General features: G+C 35.1%; 1 protein-coding gene across 1 annotated transcript in view; it reads right to left on the minus strand.

Annotated features, from left to right (window-relative positions):
• Nucleotides 1–21,121, minus strand: part of CNTNAP2 (contactin associated protein 2) — a 1,020,353-nt gene that overhangs the window by 349,375 nt on the left and 649,857 nt on the right. Inside the window, exon 11 of the mRNA XM_058040331.1 lies at nt 3,874–3,980. Within this exon, the coding sequence (XP_057896314.1) occupies nt 3,874–3,980 (107 nt within the window). The remainder of the gene's footprint in view (nt 1–3,873; nt 3,981–21,121) is intronic.

The following is a 21,121-nucleotide window of genomic DNA, read 5'->3' on the forward strand; positions in this document are numbered from 1 at the left end:
AGTGCAAATTGAACATTTTTGTTAATGAAAATCATTAGGAGAAGGCAAATATAATCAAATAAGGTGCTCCTAGCTTTTTCCTAAATCAAATTAATTTTATGCAAGAACTGGAAGGTAGATACAGACTTTACCACGATGGTAATGCAAGTCCTTGCTCGTGTTTATCTGAAATGCACATTCTAGAGAAAACTTGCTTTGACCTATATTATAAAAAAATCTCAGAAAAAGAAGCTTGAATGATTATTAGTTATCTCAATAGACAATTTTTAAAATTATACCATTCTGTTTTAAAGAAGCTGTAAACAGCAGGAAGAATATCAGAACATAAAACCAGATGAATAAACAGGTGCAAAGTGGTGGAGATGAGAAGTAATCAGGAAAATGAGCTCCTGATTGCAAAGGTTTCAGGAACCATTTACTAATAAACTCTAGAAAAGTATTGCTCTAAGAACTCTGCATGAGTGGTCCAGCCTTTGGTAGGTTGCAAAAGTTAATTAGTCAGGGCTTAAAATACAGATAATACAATAAAGTTAGCAAGGATGATACTTGCAGTTAATTATAATTCAAATAATTTTTAAATAATTTTGTAAATGTTGCATCACTGTAAATCATTCTTTTTGAATAAATACAATCATTTATCTTTCAGTCTTGCCTAATGGTAAAATCAATGCTCTAGCCTGATATTTGCCAGGCCACAGCATTTTGGGGGGCATGAATATCCCTTAGCTGAAAGAAATCTGGTAGATTCCTAGGGTATTTAATATGCAATGAGAAGTACAACTTTCCAGTACTTTTGGTTAATTTGCCATTGGGCTCAAGGGATCCAGCTGTAGATGGATGAAACAAATTATCATTTCCTCTGAATGGCAGCTTAAGCTGCTGAGAAATAACAAGATAATGACACAGAGCTTGGAGATTCTGGTGTTTCTCTGAGAGGTGAGGAACCTTCCTGTAACAGTGTCATATTTCAAAAAGGAAATTATTTCATAATATTAAAATAGAAAACAAGTGTAATTGATTTACACAGTTAGAGAACTAAAGTTTTTATTTCAGATTTATTTATTTGGAACTTTTCTTTCTCTAGCTATTTATTTCTGGTCTATAGTCTCCACTATGTCTCATTCCCAGAATACATATTTCTCCATATCTCTAGACTAACTGTTGTTTTCACTATCATATGATATTTTATGGCCAGACCTGTGTGAAACAAAGTCATTTTGATTCATAAGGTTTTCATGCAAACCTTTTTCTCTGTTTCACTTCAAGGAGTTCATCCCTCAAATTTTTCTTTGAGTTTCAACTTCAAAGGAACCTAAAACTGCAATCTGAAATCCAGTCAAGGCTGCAAAGCTTTGCCTTGTTTCAGGTCAAGAGCTCAGGAAAGTGTTGAATTACCTGACCAAAGCAAAATCAATTCACTGAAAAAACCCTTCAGTAACACAGAATTATCTTTTTCCTTTTAGTTTAGCATAACTCAAACTCATTAAAAATCACCAAATAGTGTTACAATCCCCACTAACATAGTCATGTGTCCAACCTCTTTGAGAAATGCTGTTCTATTCCCCACAAAAGCATCCATTGAGAAAAGAAAAACATATTTTACTGTGGCATATAATACAGTTTGCTTTGTAAAACAATATTATCTTTAAGTAAAATGGTACTGAACAATTGCTATCTGCACTTGAACACTTTCCAGCTCCACAGAATCACATCTGCTATATTTTTCATGAGATCTGCAATGCTGTTTAAAATCACTTACAGCTATTTTTGTACCACACAACAGTTATCATTCCAACTTCCTCCCTTCCCCAGCATATCTTTCATCCTGCTACTGCCACAAACTTTAGAATTCAAAAGCAAAAGGCAGCACACTAAGTGTGTCTGAATATACACACTGCACAAGTAGGAAAGGACAGCAGGGTCAGCATCAGTGCAGCAGAGCTGAGGTCCCAGACCTCAGGACAGAGTGACTGCAACCTCTGGCAAGTTCCAACAAATCCCCTCATTATTTGCAGCTGTATCTGGAACATGCTCCTGTAAAAACTGACAGCTATTGCCTGCTCAATAAAGGAAGAGTTAAGGTTGTCTCAGTCTGTATCTTGATGCTGGAATTTTTTATTTTTTCCTCATTTTTGTGCCATTAACTTCAGTACTCTAGAAAGGCATAGGACTTCACACTTTCTGACAGGATATCTGTCAAGTGAATAACTTTCTGCTCAACCTTGTTTTATAAGAAAGACTTCTAAAGTATAGCAGCACACGGTAAAAACAAAAATTATGTTCTTAAAACAAAAAATGTAACAAAACTAAAGCTTACACCACTAAGTCAGAAACTTTGCCTGAACTAGGAAAGTAAAAGTTCTTGAACAATGTGTCTCCAAATGACCTGGAGAGTGTATGTAATCCCATCCACTTTATCCATTCCATACAGACAGGACAATATACTCCAAATCCCTCTTTTGATACTCTAGTTCAGCAATGCCTTTTATTTGCCCTATTGCACTGTTTTATCCATAAAGGGCAGGTGAAAATCTTATTAAAAAAAGTCACATCCCTTTGGATTATAATTTCTTCCCTTTGTAATAAATGTGATTTCAGAAAAGCGATGGCATCCTTTTGTCCTTGCTTCTTCTCTTTGGAACTCGAGAAGAAAGCTTAACTATGTTCAGCTATGTCTTAAAAGCTGGTCTGCACACCACAAAGGAGCACAGAAAGACAAATTCTGTGTTGTGTTTCCTAAAATTCTATGCAACCATGCCATCACTGTGCACATTCCCTCTTGGTGGAAAAAAGGGTGCCATGCAACCTCTCCTACAGGCATTGGCACCTTAAATATTTCTCTTTAATCAAAATTAATTTGCTATTTAACTCTTACAGTTTTAGAGTTTCAATAAGCAGATCACAGAGAACTTTGCCACTCAATGTATTAATAGTTATTACATAAAATATATCCCCCCCCCCCATTTATATAGTCTTTAACTATAAGTTAGGTTTTTGTTTTGATCCAGAAAACTGTGATGGTGTCATTGGTTTGGAGTTTTTGGTTAAAACTGAAAAAAATTCTGCAATTATCTTTGTAAAATTATACATAGCTGTATTTAAGGTAAACAGAAAAGTGATATAAACTTGTATCTCTATAAATCCTGGCTTCAATTTCAACTGATTGCCTGTTTAGAAGCATTTTTACTCTTGTCTCAATATTAGGAGATTGTTGGCAAAAGGAAGAAGTGAACAAAAGTAAGGACTGGATATATTTTCTCTGTATCCTAGGTATTTTTGCAGATCAAAATCCCTCTTTTTTAGCAAAAGAGGGGAGGAACAGAAGATGCATGTCACTGGCTCAGCATGCATTGTTCAGGACCCATAAAAGGGCAGCAGCACCTTTCTTCTTTCTGTGCTTTGATAGTGTAGAGCATGTGGAGCTTATAGGAAATATTCTTATTTCAGAAACTCATAACCACAGAGCAAATAATTAGATTTTAAGCTGGCTGATAATCAGTGTGTAAACACCCTTTGTGATTAGCAACCTAAACCAGCATCTCAAGCAGCAGTCAGCAGCTCTCCCCAGCAGCTCAGGGCAGATTCAGTTTCCATGAGAAGCTGTATCTCACATGCAACTGCTAAGAATGTGTTTGCTCTGTACACCCAGCTGCTGTTGAACTGCTTTGGTGGGTGGCATGGCACAGTACAGTGCTCTGTAAACACATCATAATGCAGGGAATGCAGAAGGTGATTAAGACGATATTTTTCTTTCAAAAGAGGCTTGAGGATCTTTAACAACAAGAAAGGACGAATGATTTTTTAAAATCTCAACCAAAAGACATGAGAGACTTCCCTACTCCACTGAAACTTTGAAACTGCAGGGTAACTTACAGTTATGACACGTGGCACCACTGTAACTAGTTCCGTCGCAAGTGCACTTGAAGCTGTCCCACGTCTGGGTGCATTTACCGTCGTGTTCACAGTGATTGGGCACACACCTGTCAGGATGAGATGCAAAGACAGAAAGAGAAACCAAAATGAGCATCCAGATTTACACAAAGCAAAATTTTGAGCTGTCGCCCTGATTTTTTAAGATTTTCTAAGCCTTCTGATGTTTACATTCTTGTAATGAACTTTCTCACACACTTTCTGTAAATAACTCATTGTTTTGCATTATTTTATGGAGGAGGAGAAATTTGATGGACTGTTGGTTTGTCCAATGTCATTGGAGAGGTGCCACTTTCACCCTCCAATCCACTGTCACTTTTGGAAATCTATAAATGTTGGAGTCAGAAAATAAACTTCCCCTTTTTTGCCTTGAGAGCAGTGTGTGTATGTCTTGTTATTTCATGTCTCATAGTGACACCGAGCTGCACAAGCAGTGTATCATGTCCTTGTCTCATAATTAATCCTTGCTATTTTAGGTGTATTAACAGAATTTATATCTGAACACACAACTGCATAAAAGATTCCTGAAGGCTTTGCTGAAGCCTTTGTACAGATAGTAAAAAAAGCACGTTAAAGGTGGAATAGATTCATCATCATAAAACGGGGTTCCAAGCAACAGATGACTGGTACTCAGTCCTTCCAAACAAAAAGAACATCACATGTCACACCTCCTCCTGCTGGGCAGGTGGTGTCACGCCTCAAGGAGCCCAGTCCCACAGCTGACTGGAGGTTAAAAGCAAAATGCCACTGGCTTGCTCTTCATCTTTCTGTTTCCAGCAATGGGATTTAAGGCAGACAGGTTGCCTGCTGGCTAGGATGGAAGGAAATTAGTAAAGCTGCATTATTAAAAATAACTATAGGCTTTGTTATAATAGTTGTGTAATTTTTTCTTGTCACAGGGGTTTGTGGCAAGAGTTGTTCACCTTTCTCCCACATGCCTGCTTTTCTTCCCTTCAGCTACAATGCTGCTGGAGAGTGGAAGGAATGAAAAAGTGGAACAGCAAAACCCCAAAGTTATAGCTAAACATATATTTGTTGCTTGGAATATTACCTAAATGTGATTTCAGGGATTTAAGTTTGGCTAGGTCCTTTTCTATCAAATATAGTTAAAAATGGGAATTACCATTTACTTTCACCTCTGAAACTATTAAACTTTTATTCCCTGAAAGGGCTTTGAAATATCATTTCAAAGAATGTTTTTTCCTTATTAAATTAGTTATAATCAGACTCAGTACGGGCTCTGCCTTTTTGATCAAGAAACAAAGGAGTTTTCCTTTCATGTTTTTTTGGCCAAATCTATATTTTTTTAAATTATGAAATTAAAAACTAAAACTAAGAGACACCCTATTAGACGAAAAAGATCTTTTCAGTAATGCATTAAAGAATAAGTGTTCTTATCTCTAAGATAAATCTGCAGTTCATCGTATTCCTGTGACAGTCGATGATACTCTCATAAACAACACCCAAGGAAAGCTTTGCTTTCCTATGTAGAAACTTATTGAAACTGAAAGGATCTGGGTCATTCCTCAATAAGCTTACAGTCTCTTATTTCCTCAATTTTCAGTTAACAGCATTGGCATTCATGGATCAACAACCAGGAATAATTTATGTTACAATATGCATTTGAGAATTGAATATTGTGTACTCTCTTTTAGAAATGATTTTTTGTTTTGTGCCTCAAAATATACAGAATAGAGATTTCTTATGTCCTATATCAGCCTTTAGAACTCAAAAGAACCCATTCTTTTCCAAAAAGATCAGAAAACACTGGCCTGGTTAAAAATAGCGCTGAAAGAAATGCTCTTCTAAAGCAAGAAACAAACCATTTAAAAATCTTCACGGTAAAATACAGTGAAAATACCTGAGGCAATTATCGCATTTCAATAAATTATGTCTTCAGCATGGTTTAAATGAATTAATTTAGTTTTATAAGTGTGGCAGGCTAAATGAATAGATAGAGCTGATTACTGTTCTATCCAGTTGTGTTCTCAACACCACAGAAGAAAAACAAGAGCCTATAATAGCACATTTCTAAACAGACAAACAATTAACAATTTACATGAATCCATAGCTCCTGGGTACAAGAGTAGGGAAATCAAAGAGCAATGACATTTCAAAAATAATCTTATAAAAGTAACTTTTATTCAAGGCTGTAAATAACTGCAAAAGTTCCTAAATATGTTTATGGTTTTTATTTTTCCCAGCTTTTCAAAATAACTTCTTTTTATGTATTTTCTTCTTCATTTACATTTGAAAATGCATGACTTGAAAAGTAATTTTTCAATGACCAAACCAAACATTTTTCTTTGTGAATTTTACCAGATATTTATATGAACTCTCATACGTAATGCTCGCAACCAGTTTCACATTTTAGTGCAGTATAACTTACTTTTATTGCAACATAACTAGTAAAGAGACTGCATTACTGACTATATAACTGAGGCAAATGACTTAATCTTCAGAAAGATGAAAACTAGATATTTATCTGTATCATTTAATGGAGCGTATTAAGTCATAAAAACAGAGATATTCAGCAAACTCCATGATGTTAATTTTATGCTTCCAGTATGATGGTTGGATTAGTGTAATGGCTTCCAGTAGATGGTTGGATCTGCGCTTGCAAAATTTCTTTTTTGATCTGATTTTTGCTGTTCTAAAGATGATGCATTTAGAAAAATAGAGTAAACAATATTTTATATTTGCGCACACTGAAGTTTAAAACAGAACATAGCATCATTTCCTGACATTCTCCCTTCACCTTCTTTTCTGTTAGTTTATTTTATCAGATAGGATGATAAGATTTATTTTCTATTCAGTCCATTAGCAAACTTCTGTAACATAATCTGGTGCTTATCTGTCCACATTTTGGACAAATCCTACTTACTATAATATAGTTTACAGGAAATGCTAGATATCCAGAACGTAGAAATTACAAAAAAACCAAAAAACCCAAAAAAACCTGTTTGAATTCAGTGAACAATATCATGAAGAATAACATTTATCACTGTAAATACCATTATTTTTCAAACACATTTCTTTCTATAGAATGAGACCAATCTACAATTTTCAACATACAAACATCTTGCCATGAAATTTGTATTTTGAGCAGATACCATCATTATGTTTATCTACCTTATGCTCATCATTTAGTAGACACTCAAAATTTATACACTTAAAACCTTAAAAAAATTCAATGCACGCATGATTTGCAGATTATTTGTATTAAAAGACTATGTTTCTAAGCAACTCAGTTCTTTCTTCTCCTTTAGGAATAAGGCTCCATAACATAAAAAAACCCATAAAACAAAACAAACTTTCAAAACAGCACCTCCCTCCTAAACCAGGCTCTGAAGTTAGAAACCATCACAAAACAGAACTGCAAGTTCCTTGTTACCAAGTCGTGTCTCCTCCCATTGTGGATACCCATATTTTAAGAACTTGCAAAATGTTGCAGACTCCATTTTGAGAACTTTCTTGCTCTACAGCTCCTTCTGAAAGGCAAGTGAAGAGCTTCATCCCTTCAAGTATGATACGCTGTCTTTTAATTTCCACCTCAAAATTTATCCATAGAGAGTTTACAGATGCTATTTGGTTTGGTATTTTATTTGGAAACTTTGATTCGTTTATTTGTTTATCAGTGTCTGTTTTCCTTTCTGATTTACATCTCAATACTTTGCAGGGAGCAATGATAACTTCTTTTAGTCTGTAGTTTTGTGAGATGAAGCCTACTGTTGGAAAATATATTTTCCACAGTTCTTCCTTGTAGCTCTGCTCCTCTTTGCACTTGCATTCTGTTGAGTGTTCTAGAGGAGATCTTAGCAGTGTTTTGTGATTTCAGAGTTGATCAGAACTTTTGGATTTCTTTACAGAAATTATTTTACTTAATAGGTAGTATTTTGCTGACTACTAAAGAATAGTGGCTTAAAGTCATCCTGAGATTACTCAACATGATAAAGATCTTCACTAAATTCCCATCCTACTTCTTTTCATCACTTCCAACCAATGACTTCCACTGCATACAGAAAGTCTTGCTACTGTTTTTAACAGCATTACTGTGTGCTGTAAATTCCATTGTGTCATTCAAATCATTCAGGTTATTTTTCTAGGCCGAATCTGGATCATCAGCATGTTTTATCAAGATATTCCTAATTTTGAACCAAAGCTGAAACATTGAATAGGATTTTCTCTGGCACTGATCTCTGAGCAAATCTCATCTCCCAGCCAGCCATTAGCCCATCAGTATAAATGGAGGCGCAATTCCATTTGACAGTTCACAACTTAATTTGCAATTCCTCTCTCAAACCCCATCTTTTCTGGTTTAGCTAACAATTTCTATCATTACAATATATCAAATATTTTATTGACATCTGGTAAAATAGATCTATTACTTTTCTCCTGTCTGAGACAAAAAGTACTGTGCTTTACCAGAGAGGGAGATGATATTAATCCTGAACAATCCACTGTTGATAAACATGCTGCATTCTACTCTACCTTGCTTTTATTTCAGGATATCGCCTTGTTTTCCTCAAAAATATAATAAAACTACTAAAGGCAGAATAATAGGTGTCCAGTGATCTGGATTTCTCTATTTGTTAAATTACATTAGGTTAACTCTGTCACCTCATAATACAAAATCATGAGCTTTTTAAAAATTTGTTCAGGGTTTTTTCAGCTGTTATTTGGTTGGTTTTGTTTGGTGTGTTTTGTTGAGTTTGCTTGTTTTAGTTTTTTGTTTTGTTTTTGTTTATTTGGAGGTTTTTTGTGGTTTTATCTTTGATTTGTTCCACATGTGATCCTTAATGAACCTAACATACTATCGACAGCAAGAAAAAAAAGAAGACAAAGAAAAGGTATCTCATAACGTTAGTATAAGGAGAGTGATATCAGACCCATGTAGAAATCCTCACAGCCTATACAGCAGAAATGAGCAATGGCTGATTGCACAAAAGTTCTTGAAAACAGGAAAGTTGCAAACTGTTAGAAATGTCCACAGGGGAAGGGCAAAGATGCAATGAGGTTCATTAGTGGTAGAAAGTATTTTCGAAAGCACCTCAAGATACATCGGGAATCACTTAAGTATGCTTGGGCCTGCCTGAAGGCAGGAGCTGTGATCTCTCCAGACACCTTTATAATCTGGATATTTTCATATTCCATAAGAAACAGAAAACATTGATTTAAATCTCTTTTTGCTCATTATGTGATTACGTTTTCTTAATATTGTAAATGTGCCATTTATCCTCTCTAAGTCAACAGGTCACTGCCTCAGTCTTTTTAGAGGACCAAATCCCTCAGGACAGGGTTATTTAAAACATTAACTAGCTTGCCTAGACATATTGTGCCCAAAGTGTATTTGAGTCCAATTTTTAGGTTTAGAGATCATTTGAGCAAGAAGATATAAAGTTATTTTGTACAGGAAGGCAAATGTCCACATGGCGACATGCAGACTGTTAAATAAAGTCCCTCAGTACTGAAGAACCATCAAAAAATCTCAAAATTCTCTCTTGTAAAACACAAACCTTTCCTTAATTTCCCTGCCTTTTCCCTTTCTGCTTCCCTTTCACACAAAAGTGCAAAATACAGCTTGTGTTTAGATACAACCTAAACCAATGCTCTTTATATACACATTAAAAACAAACAAGCCAAGAAATCACCAAAACAAAAAATTCACTTGTGTAACTGCTCCTCCACCTGAGAGGTCAAAAGGAACACACACACACTCCACAAAATACTTAATATGTACTGCCTGCAGCTGTAGTGAAAAGAACTCAAATGCTACAATGATAATGACACCATGAGAATTTCTTTTGAGCAGAACAAAATGTTAAAGGCTTTTTGCAAAGGAAAATAACCCAGGATGAATTATGCTTAACATGAAATTCAATCTTTTCTTTCTCATCATCAAATCCCTATCTAATCTTCCTCATGCTCACACCTCACCTCTCATTTCTCTGCCAAATTGTTTCTGTTCTGCTTTTTTGTCCTTTTCTCTGCCTCAGAACTAACCACTATCAGTTTGTTTTGAGTAGATTTCCAGTATTTGCCCACTAGTTGCCCTTTTTAACGCCTCCAAACATACCCTTCAGATCTGTATTTTTTTATCACCATTTTTTGCAAAGGTCCTCCAAAATGCAGGCTGCTTGCTTTTGAGCATGTTTTGTCACCATCTACCTTTATTCACACCCACAAAAAGACTATTAAAACATTATGAAAATTTAGAAGTTTTTTACTCTTCAGGATTACCTGACTGCTCAAGAAGACCATGAAAGATTACATCTATAAATTAACATGTAAGGAAAATAATTTTTAGGAGCAATAAGTGCTTTTAGCCGGTATCTTGAACCACTGAAGGTCTGTTTGTTTATTCAAAAGACAATCTGTAAACTGGTAACCAAATCACAAAAACATTCTAAACATCTATATCTGTTTGCAGTGATGTTGCTCTCTAATGCAATAGGAGTCATTGCACTCATCATGGTAAAAGCATACTGAAAATAAGATAACCCAATTTAGGACACAGTGCTATTGCAGAGTCCTACTGTACCAATATTAGGTTAAAATTAACTATTCCATAGAGAGTCCATGTTTCTCACAGTATATCAAATGAAAGTAAACCCAGCTGATCTGCCTGTAAGATTATTTCTCATTTCTTACATCTTCTTAAGTGCTTAAATTGACCTTGAGATTTTCAGCAATAGGATTTGGAACTCCTACGCAAGGCAACACAAAGGGCAGATGAAAGAGACTGTAAAATTAACTTAGATTCACAATAATTCCCAAACTAGTTTAATTTGCTGCTGACTTCTAAGCTAATTGTGCACACATGCACATAATCAACAATGGCAGAACTAAATAAACCTGAAACAAGAAGTACCTATTCTTTCTTTGTCACTTACATCAATACAAAGCCCTCATGTTTCTTTGGTGGACATTATCAAACTTAGTCTGTCAAGAGATCAAAAAGAAATGCTTGGCACTTTTAAAGACTGTGATTTACAAAGGAAAAATAAATTTTAAAATATGCAGTTACATTTGATTTTAAAAAGTCCTTTATGCCATATTCCCAGTAAAGGTTGTCAAACAGTTTTTTTGGTGTTGTCTGCAGATCTGTAAGGTTCTAAATTGTTTGCATTAGAATGATTAATGGATAATTTAATTGAGAAACAATTAACTCATATGGATTAAATGATCCTCTTGGATTTATGCTGTTTTTATTTTGCACACAACAATGTAGAGACTAACGTCTCCTTTCTTTTCTACTGTTCTTAATTTTCAGGGCACTTCATGAATTAGTTCCTTAGAATTAAATCATGATGGTTCCACTTTAGCAATTGCAGGAGCTGAATAAGCCATTTTTCTGCATTTGTTGTAAACAACTTTCTGTACCTGTATGTTATGCATAAGCTAGGCTCTACGGGGTCTTGATGGCTGGAAAATTACTTATGTCCAACTCCAACTGTTGCCACTTGTGCTGAAGCAAAGCAGGGGAGGATGAATCTACAGCAGGAGTTAACAAGAGGGAATTTCACAGCTCTGGAATCCATTCTGTCAGTTCCTACCAATTGTATCATGACCACAGGAGACCAGCTCTGTATGGAGTTGATGCTGAAGGAAATGGCGTCTTTGGCAGCACTTACCCAGGTGTTGTCTATCTGCTCTGGAGCGGGGCAGGGAGGGAATTAGGAACACCAGGATAAAGTGAGTGTAAATGGCCCCTGGGCTGCATATAGTCCAAAAGCTGCAAATTAGAGTGTGCTGTGACAATCTTACACAGAGGTAGAGGTAGATGATAAAGCCAGAAATTCATAAAATGAACTAATCAGGCTAGATATAAACAACAATCTGTTGCACAATGTTTTTGTCAGAAAATTGAGGCTTTGGTCTTCAGCTGGTGTAAATAAGAACATTTGCATCTATCTTAAGCCAGTTAAATGAGTTGAAAAAAAGGAAGAATAAACTTTTATGAAAGGCCAGCTATGAAATATTATTAATCTCCTAGGGGGTCTGTTTTTAACCTTTTCCACTACTTTCTGAAGACTTTTCCCTAGTCTTTAACCAGGTTAAGGCTTTCTAGAAGAGATGAAAGCTGCTCTGTATAACAATTATTTTTGCACCGATGTATTTGAGTTTATCATTTGAACAAACACACAGGAGTGGCAGTTATTCACTAACCTAACTGTGCCATGTGGGCACAGCTCAGATCTCTTGGGGATATGAGAATATGAGTTAAGCACTGAGACTCTCGAGAAGAATCTCATGGGTTTTAATTACTAAGTCTCTGAAGAAATTTTTAAACCTTTCCAAATATTGCCCTGTACAAAATCTGACTGGATTAGTTTTGTATTCATCTAATCACCTCTCTTTTGCGATTTCAAATAGCTAAAGTAGAACATACTGGCTGGGCTTGAGAACAAAACATAAAATAGATTCTTTGCTATCTTGTTAATTCTTTATTATTTCTTCTTTTTTTTGGCTTTAATTAATTACATCTCCTGAGATTTTATGGTGTCAACTTTATAATCAAAGTTAGACATTTGAAGAAAGTTGCTCTTATTTTTTAGAAGATCATAATTATCAGAGCATGCGGACCAGTGAACAGCCCATGTAATACAGAACAGTGACTACAATATTCTCTGCTAATAAACACAACTGATCATGCATTGAATCACCATGTAGATTTTATAGAGCTGTGTTTTAAATGAGATTATGCCTAAATTTATACTTTGAGGACTAAAGAAACTGGTAATTAGGAATGTTTATGTTTCTTCCCATAATGTAAGGAATTACTCAGTAATAAAGATAAGTATAAAACTGATAGATGATTTTGTATTCAAAGTCTCTTCTCTGTCAATCAAACCTGGATATGGGCTATCATAGCCTTTGGCTATGACACTTCTCCACTCCTTGATGCACAACATATAGGATCTTACACTTTGTATTACTTGTTTTGATTGCCTGCCTCTAAATGAGGGACAAAAATTATCTCATGTTGATCTTCAAATAGGTGATAAAATTTTGCTGCATCATATGCAAAAAGCATAACCCATTAAATATCTGTTGCTTGGCAAATGTAGAGCACATGAATCACCTTGATGGTCGTGAAGCCATCAGATGCCATCAGCTACTATTGATACAAGTACAGTCTTGGCTCAGCATTCTAATTTACTAATCTGGCTATAACATGATGAGATGGAGTTGTATTTGTAACTGGTAGGTTTTGAGTTGAACATATTGAAAGTCAGTGATTTTAATTGCTATGGCATTGTGATTCAAAGGAAACTTGAGGTAAAATCTTAATTTGGTACTACCAAAATGATGCTGATCTTGAAAAGTGCACATTGCCTTAATGACTTTGTTTAAAAATACTAAACAATAGGGATAGTCCTAAAAGAAAATCACTACAGCAAGTGGTCTTTTGACTTGCCTGGCACGACAAACTTTTGATTTGATTCATGTAAACCACCTTTTAAAAATTATTATAATTATTATTATTTTACTGTTTACCATCATTACAATTAGGAATCTGGCCACTTTCTTTACTGCAATTGAGACAACATGGAAGCTTCTCCTAGGAACCATTTATCTTACAAACACCAATTTGATGGTAAAGTTAAGACAAATCTGAATGTTTTGACAGAAACCGTGGATCTTGCATTAGCATTCAGATGATAAATGGTTAATTCCAGTGGATTGTTCTAGTAATCATCCAACCAGAGGAGTCTGTTCTGTAAGTGTTGTAGAAAACATTTTCTGTCTGAGCAGTGAAGGTTTTCCCCTTCAAAACAAAAACATAGTCTTGGTGGTAAAACAAAACACACCATCTATGCAATAAAGCAAATGTGAGATGGAAGTAAATGTGAACTTTTTCTGAGGCATTTATTAATGATTGGTATAAGTGCCAGTTTCATTATTAAGTCCCTAGTAGAATATCTAAGTCAAGGACACTAATTTCTCCTTCCTCTGAGAGAAAGTTAGATCTTCCTTTTTGGTAGAGTAAAAAAAACCAAACAACTAACACCTTTAGTTATCCCACTCTACTATAGAGGAAGAGCTGAGGTCAACATGCTTTTCTTGCAGTACATCCTTGCCAACTCCTAGTTTGCTCAATATCAGCAAGGACATATAGACTAGGTCCTCCGAGTCATTAATTTAAATTTGACTTGGATCAATCATGAATGAATCAGATGTAGACAGCATTCACACATTATTTACTTCACATGGAACACTCTCCCTGAGCTGACCCATAGAGTCACAAAGCTTAATTATCTTTCATCATTGGTTAGAGGCAATGTAATATGCATATTTACTTGTAACCCTTTCCCCCTTCTCTATTCCCATTTCTCATCTTTTTTACTTTGCAATATGTTTGGATCAGAAAAAAGGGTTTAATTTATATTTGCATACAATGTTATCACGAAGGAATTTCCTCCTCTCTATCATTGCAGTCATCATGAGCAACAACAGCAATAAACAGTAACACAGAAATGAGTTATCTTTTTGCACTGCTCTATTCTCCTCCAAATTAACATAGAGCATACACTAAAATCTACACAATCTGCTTTTTCTCCTGTACTCTGACAATTCTTCCATCTACCAGAAACAGCAATATGCTCAGCTAAAGTATCATGTATAAAATAGGAAGCATATAGGTTAAACTGACTTATTCCCCTGTCTCTCATCTCTGTTCTTAGTGCACATCAGTATTTTATTCTTTTATAGAAGTCCTAAAACATTTTATAAATTGCAGTATAATGAATGTTGTAGTCTAAAGACATGAAAAGCAAGGATGTGCCAATGAATTTGCAGCTCTGCTGCAGTGCGGTCACAGCTCTGTGATAAATATACTAATACAGTGCTCTACTCACAACCTATTATTCAATTCATTTCCAATTTGCTGAAAACAGATATGTACTGTAAGTAATAAACAATTCATTTATTACCTTGAACTTGTGCAATATGCTGCTTTGGAGCCAGGAGGCTTCCTGTTGAAGTAATAAGTAGGTGTAAGTGCACGCACACAGGTGCTTTTCAGTTCTCACACCTACATTCAATATGCATAAACATATACACATGCTTTTTCCAAGAATTATGGCAATTTCAAGATTCTGAAAATGGAAGTCCTTTCAAGAAAACAATTCATGTTTAGAGCAAAATTGTTTTTATGGAAAATGTAACTGAGGATATGACAGTCCTGATAACATGTGCTTGACTGTAAAATATGTAATGACATGACCCTGGTATGCCTAATTTTAGTAACAAATAGCTTATTGATGGGATTCTATTATTCTACCAAAATAGGCTTGTGATTGCCCTACAGAACAATTGATAGACTATAATTTGGAGTACTTTAAAGGGCCTTGATTCTGTTTTTCTGCACTTCAAGCACTGCAATTTGGGAGCCATAGTTCAGGGTCTGTCAGTATTTCAGTTTATTATAAGCTTTGATTTCTCAAGGGTTTATATTTCTGTTATAAATTTTACTCCAGAAATTCAGCAAACAAAGCATAAGATAGAACGGAAAAAAAATAATAGTATACTTCCAGAATCGGTTCTGAAGTAGTTCATGCACTTAGTATTCCAGGAGGGTAAGGACAGGCTGGTAGATAGTTTTAGAGGTTTTTCTCTAAATAGAAGAGGAAAATAAGGAAAAAAATCCCTACCTAATATTTTCCTTTTGCTTTCCAGACATTTTCTCATCAAATCTTTGACACTTCTTGAAACAGATTCTTCAGAGGAAAGGGCCAGATTTGATTAATATCTCAACTTGAAAAATGTTGGAAAACACGTTGAAGTTCTTGAAACATATCATTTAACATGTTCCAAATGAAGAGTGTCTTTTTCTGTTTAAATTTTTTTTTCATTTTTAAATGTGATATAAACTATATTATATGGATGGGACTGTACCAAGCCAAGTAATAATACATTCAACCCTCTGTTTCAAATTGAAAGTATACTTCCAAATATTTTCCTGAGGGAAAAATGGGTTGGGAGCCATTAAGTAGGGCAGTATGCAAGAAAACTACTGAAAGAACCTCTGCAGCTTTGATAGCTGCACTGACAGCTGAACTGGGAATAAGAGTTAGCCTGAAATTCAGCAGATCTGATACAGGAATAATCTAAACTGGTTATGCACCATTGGCTGCATCAATATTAAGAAAGGAAATTAAACTGGAAAATAAAAAGGAGATACAGAGAGACACTGTATGTATGTAGAAGACAAAAGTGAAGGAGAAGAAAAAAGATGAGAAAAAAGTGTTTAATCCCAAGTGTGAGCACTGTTGGTGGAAGTACTTCAAACTACTTGAAAAACAGAAATTGGAGAGCTGCTTAAAATAAGAAAATAAGGAAACAACACAGACTCTAAGGACAGGAAAAAGATGAACTACTGTAACCTCAAGTGCCAATAAAATTACTGTTTTGGGAAGCATGAAACAATATAATCAACTCATCATGTCAAGAGACTTGCACTTGCATACTGGCACTGAAAAAGATCTAATTTTTGATACTTATTCTCTTTAAACTCAAGCTATTTTGACTGATTCATGGAAATCTGCTAAGGCCTTCAATTTACCTTATATGCAAAGGGATGTGGTGCCATATGTACAAAAGAAGTATGCAACCATTGCCACTGCTGTAAAAATCATATATTTTTTCATTGTTTAACTATTTCAAAATGCCAGGTATATGATATATATTTTTTTCTTCTAAAACTTTGCTTTGTTTAGTTAGTCCTTGTCCCTTAACTTTAGCATGTTAAGAACATGCAAAAAATTCTGACTGCTTCATCTCCCTGTCATATGACAGATTGGAAAGAAATGCTGAAGTAAAACCTTCCTCTGGTCAAGTCTTTTCTTACTGAATATTGCCTACATCAAGAGCTTTGAAGCTCTTCCCTCTTTTCTGGAAGATCTGCCTTTAACAGATAGAGTGATTGATGCAGAGAAACAGTATCCCAGATTCGAGTCATGATTATGCTGACCTGTACTTACAAAATAATAAATATGGTGAGCCGTATCAAAAAGTCTCAGTTGCAGTAATCTCGGGTCAGGAATCACAGGCAAGGACGTGACTCTTTTTTCCCCACTTTACCTAAAATACCAACCAACTTGATATGCTACTTTAGGTCTGCTTTACTCTCAGATATACATCTCTTTCTACCTCTCAATGCTATGAATATTTCTAGTCAGAAAAAGAATCCTGAATAATATCATAAAAGCCTTTATGGAACCCAAAGTTTTATAATGCCATTGAATGTTTACATCCACAGGGTGTCACATATAGATTGTACTCTTGTCAGATATGTATAATTTACTTACATCCTTGCAGTAAAGGAGCAAGTAACCCTTACAGTGCCAGTGCTTAGGTTGTAGCCTCTTTACTAGTGCTCTGCTATAGGTCGAAAAAGTGTTTCTGGATCATGGCATAAAGCAAAACCCATGAATCAGAATTTACAAATATGATCTGGAGAAATTAAACTGGACTTTATGTGAATTATTCCAACAGGAATAAGTCAATAAAGTTTTGGAAGCCTCAAGTGGGATCCATAGCCACCCTGTAAAGCATTGCCAGAAGAGCCAGGTTCCCTGGTGGGCATCTGTCGCAGACATGTTTTGTGAAAATCCTTTCTTAGGATTTTTTCCTGCTGAGAAGCTACAGCAACAAAATGTAAACAATGGTTATCTGCTGCTGTGGAATGCATCAGGTGGATTTTTGATTGGCCCATCTTGAATGCTTATAATTAACGGCCAATCAAGGCCTAGCTATCTCGGACAGACAGCTGGCTTTTCTTATCATTCTTTTCTTTCTATTCTTAGCTAGCCTTCTGAGATGAACCTTTTCCTTCTATTTCTTTTTAGCATAGTTATAATGCAATATATACATATCATAAAATAATAAATCAAGCCTTCTGAACATGGTGTCAACATTTTCGTCTCTACCCTCATCCAAGAACCCCTGTGAACACTGTCACAGGCATCCATGGATCCTGCTTTTTAAAAAAGAAGGACCTGCATCCTGCTGTGCAAAGCTAAGCTAAACAGACAGATGGGGAAATTTTTTGGGGGTGTTTTTTTTGTGGTTTTCTTTTTTTTTTTTTAAGATAACTCAGAAAACAAAGCACATGTTCCAACTTTGAAAAACAAATGCTTATTCTCTTTCTCCTAAAAATTGTACATTTCAGTGTTTCATGGAAAGATTTTTTTTTTCTCTCCAGTATTCAGATGTGGAATACAAGGCTATACAAAGTGATTGCATACAGTGTTGAGGTGCAGCCATTCTTTACAATTTACCACATAAAATTATGAAATGAATTGTATTTAAGATAGCATCAGATGAATTAAGATCTGATAAACAGTCTGTACTTAATTCTTAGACTTCCACAAATCCTGATTTTTGGCCCTTCACCTTAGAAATTAGGAATTTGACCAAGCTATGTAAGCACAGTTAAGTAGAATTTGTCATAGTTTAATGGAGCTCAGCACCAATGGATAAGAAATTTAAACCTTCAGCTCAGAAATACAATAAATTAAGATTTAATAACTTGATATATTTATTTCTCTAATACTTCAAAACAAAAAATTAAGGAGCAATGGAAGTGAACCAGATGTGAAAGTGGTAGCCTATGTGACATTTTCTTCCAGCCTATCAGATGCCACATCAACTTACCAAACAATACAATCACATTCTCAAAATACTTTTAGTGACAGTCCCAACTAACTTATTCTAATTATTTAAAAGCCTTTGTGACTTTTCCCCTAAAAATGGAAAGACTCTTAAAAGTCTTAGCTGTTTATTTGTGATTAGTGATTTCCATCTTGTTACTTTAAATATACAATGTGTTTCTTCAAGTTATATGAAAAGTGAATAATTGTTCTCTCATATTTATAGAGTATTCTATAGTAATGTTTAATGGCAACAGTGTCAAACTGAAATTGCCATTAAGCCTAGGAAACTTGAAAAATATAACTCTACTGCTCTTGATGGTGTCTAAAGCATAATTATAAATGTTTTATTGAGAATAAAAAAAATGCCATGTGAATTATCTAAAAAGGGAGAAAATTCAAGATTGCTAGATGTGTATTTATTTTACTGAGGAATACTACTGCATATGTGGTCTTGCACCATGACTTGTGCTACTTAATTCATTCAAAGAGACATTTTTCTAGACAAATGCTGAAGAATATGTTTAACTATGCAGTAAGAAGAAATTTTGTATTATTTAGGTCTTGGCAAAATTCTACCTAAATACAGTTATTGCACAAATACCAAGTTCTTGTATGTCTGTTAAACAAAAAAGTAAATGCAACTGGAAATAATGCCATTATGTAAAAACACCATTCTTTTTCTTTTCATTTCATCTATAGATGTGTAGTTAAAACTTGAAGTGTGAATATTTGATATAGAATAAATGCAATGTAGCCCATGGAATGCCTTTTGGTTCTTCACAAGGGCTTGTGGGGTAATTTAGATAGATAGATAGATAGATAGATAGACAGATAGACAGATAGACAGATAGATAGATAGATAGATAGATAGATAGATAGATAGATAGATAGATAGATGATAGACAGACAGACAGACAGACAGATAGATAGACAGACAGACAGATAGATAGACAGACAGATAGATAGATAGATAGATAGACAGACAGACAGACAGACAGACAGACAGACAGATAGATAGATAGATATAAAATGTATATAATTTATACCTTATGTGGGTAATTTGAAAGCCCTCAAGTAGCCCTCAAGTACATGCCCTGGATTTAGTGGATTTACACGGTGCTAAAAAATAAAGGTCCAGATATCTTCCAAAAAATCAGGGTTTATTCTGAATTTATCTCATTTTTCATTGGTCCTCTTCCTCTTTTCTTTTACTTGTGTCAGTTTGGGGGAAAGGTGAATGCAAGTTCTTTCCTTCAACCCTGAAAATGCTACTGGAGACATAGATTCACTGCCTCATTTAGAGCTCTTAAGGGGTATCAACAGGATGCAGTAGATTTAGCTTCCTTTCACTCGTCTCTTTGTGCAGTATGGTCTCTGTGAAAAATACCTATTTAGTGACAGCAGAGAATTAGGATGACCTTACTGGTGTTATGTGATAACAAACACAGTTTAAGAAATGTGCAGCTCTTTTCCTTTACCCCTGCAATGGCTTTGATTCCATGTTTTTAGATGTTTATGTTGACAATGGGGTTTAAATCTTGATACTTTACAAACTGTAAGAATCAACACCACCAGGACTACAGAAGTGGAAATGAACTATGTCAATCATCTTTTCCACCAAAGAAAACCTATCTTGTAACTACAATGCTAGGCTCCTGATTTTAGAGCGTGATATTCTAGCAGAGACCAGGTTAGTCTGATTCTCTGGTGAGCCAATTTTTTTTCATACTAAGGGACTCTTAGCAGTTTTGGTCCTCCCAGCACTGTCAAACGTATAAAAGCTAAACCTTCACAGCAAGTTACAGATCAGAAGAGATAAATCAGCTACCAAAATCTGCTTGAAGTTTTGAAGCTACTCAAAAAGATCTTTTATAGTGAGTCACCAGTCTTGCAAAGATAGGTCACATTTAAATTATGAACTAATGCATTATTTATATTGGAGAGATTGTAACTCAGAAATCACTGTTATAAACAAGGGAAAGGTCTATGCAAGAGCAGTGAAATTATACTGCAATTTGCTCAGCTACAAAGATAAATTATTTCTAAGCAATATATTGTAAATAGGAGTGCTATACAAATAAGCTGTCTCTGAATTATAGTGGAAAAGGACAAAATGCTACCAATTTCTGTGCAAAACTGAGTGTACTTTACAAGATAATGACAGTCCTCACAGACAGAAGAGTATATGGTTCCTAGTGGACAAAAAACAATCAAAACCAGAAGCTCAGAAAGAATCTTTTCCCTAGAATTCTGAAGTTATAAAATCATCAAAAAATATTAGGTTTTATAGGGTTTAAATTAAAAAAAAATCTGTGATGTAGTAAAAGGAAGTTTGTCACACAAGAGAAGGAGAAAGAATGTTAGTGAATATGTGATCTAGAAAAAGACAGAGAATTCTGTTCTAAAAGAAGTTTCTTATCCCACCTTCTGCAAGCTTTCTCTTCTGAAACAGTCCCAACTCACTCAGAATCCCCTCACAGGAGAGATGCTCCAGTCCCTCAATCACATTAGTGGTGCTTTTCCTGCACTCT

This window comes from Melospiza georgiana, chromosome 1 (assembly GCF_028018845.1).
Source record: "Melospiza georgiana isolate bMelGeo1 chromosome 1, bMelGeo1.pri, whole genome shotgun sequence".
Lineage (NCBI taxonomy): Eukaryota > Metazoa > Chordata > Aves > Passeriformes > Passerellidae > Melospiza > Melospiza georgiana.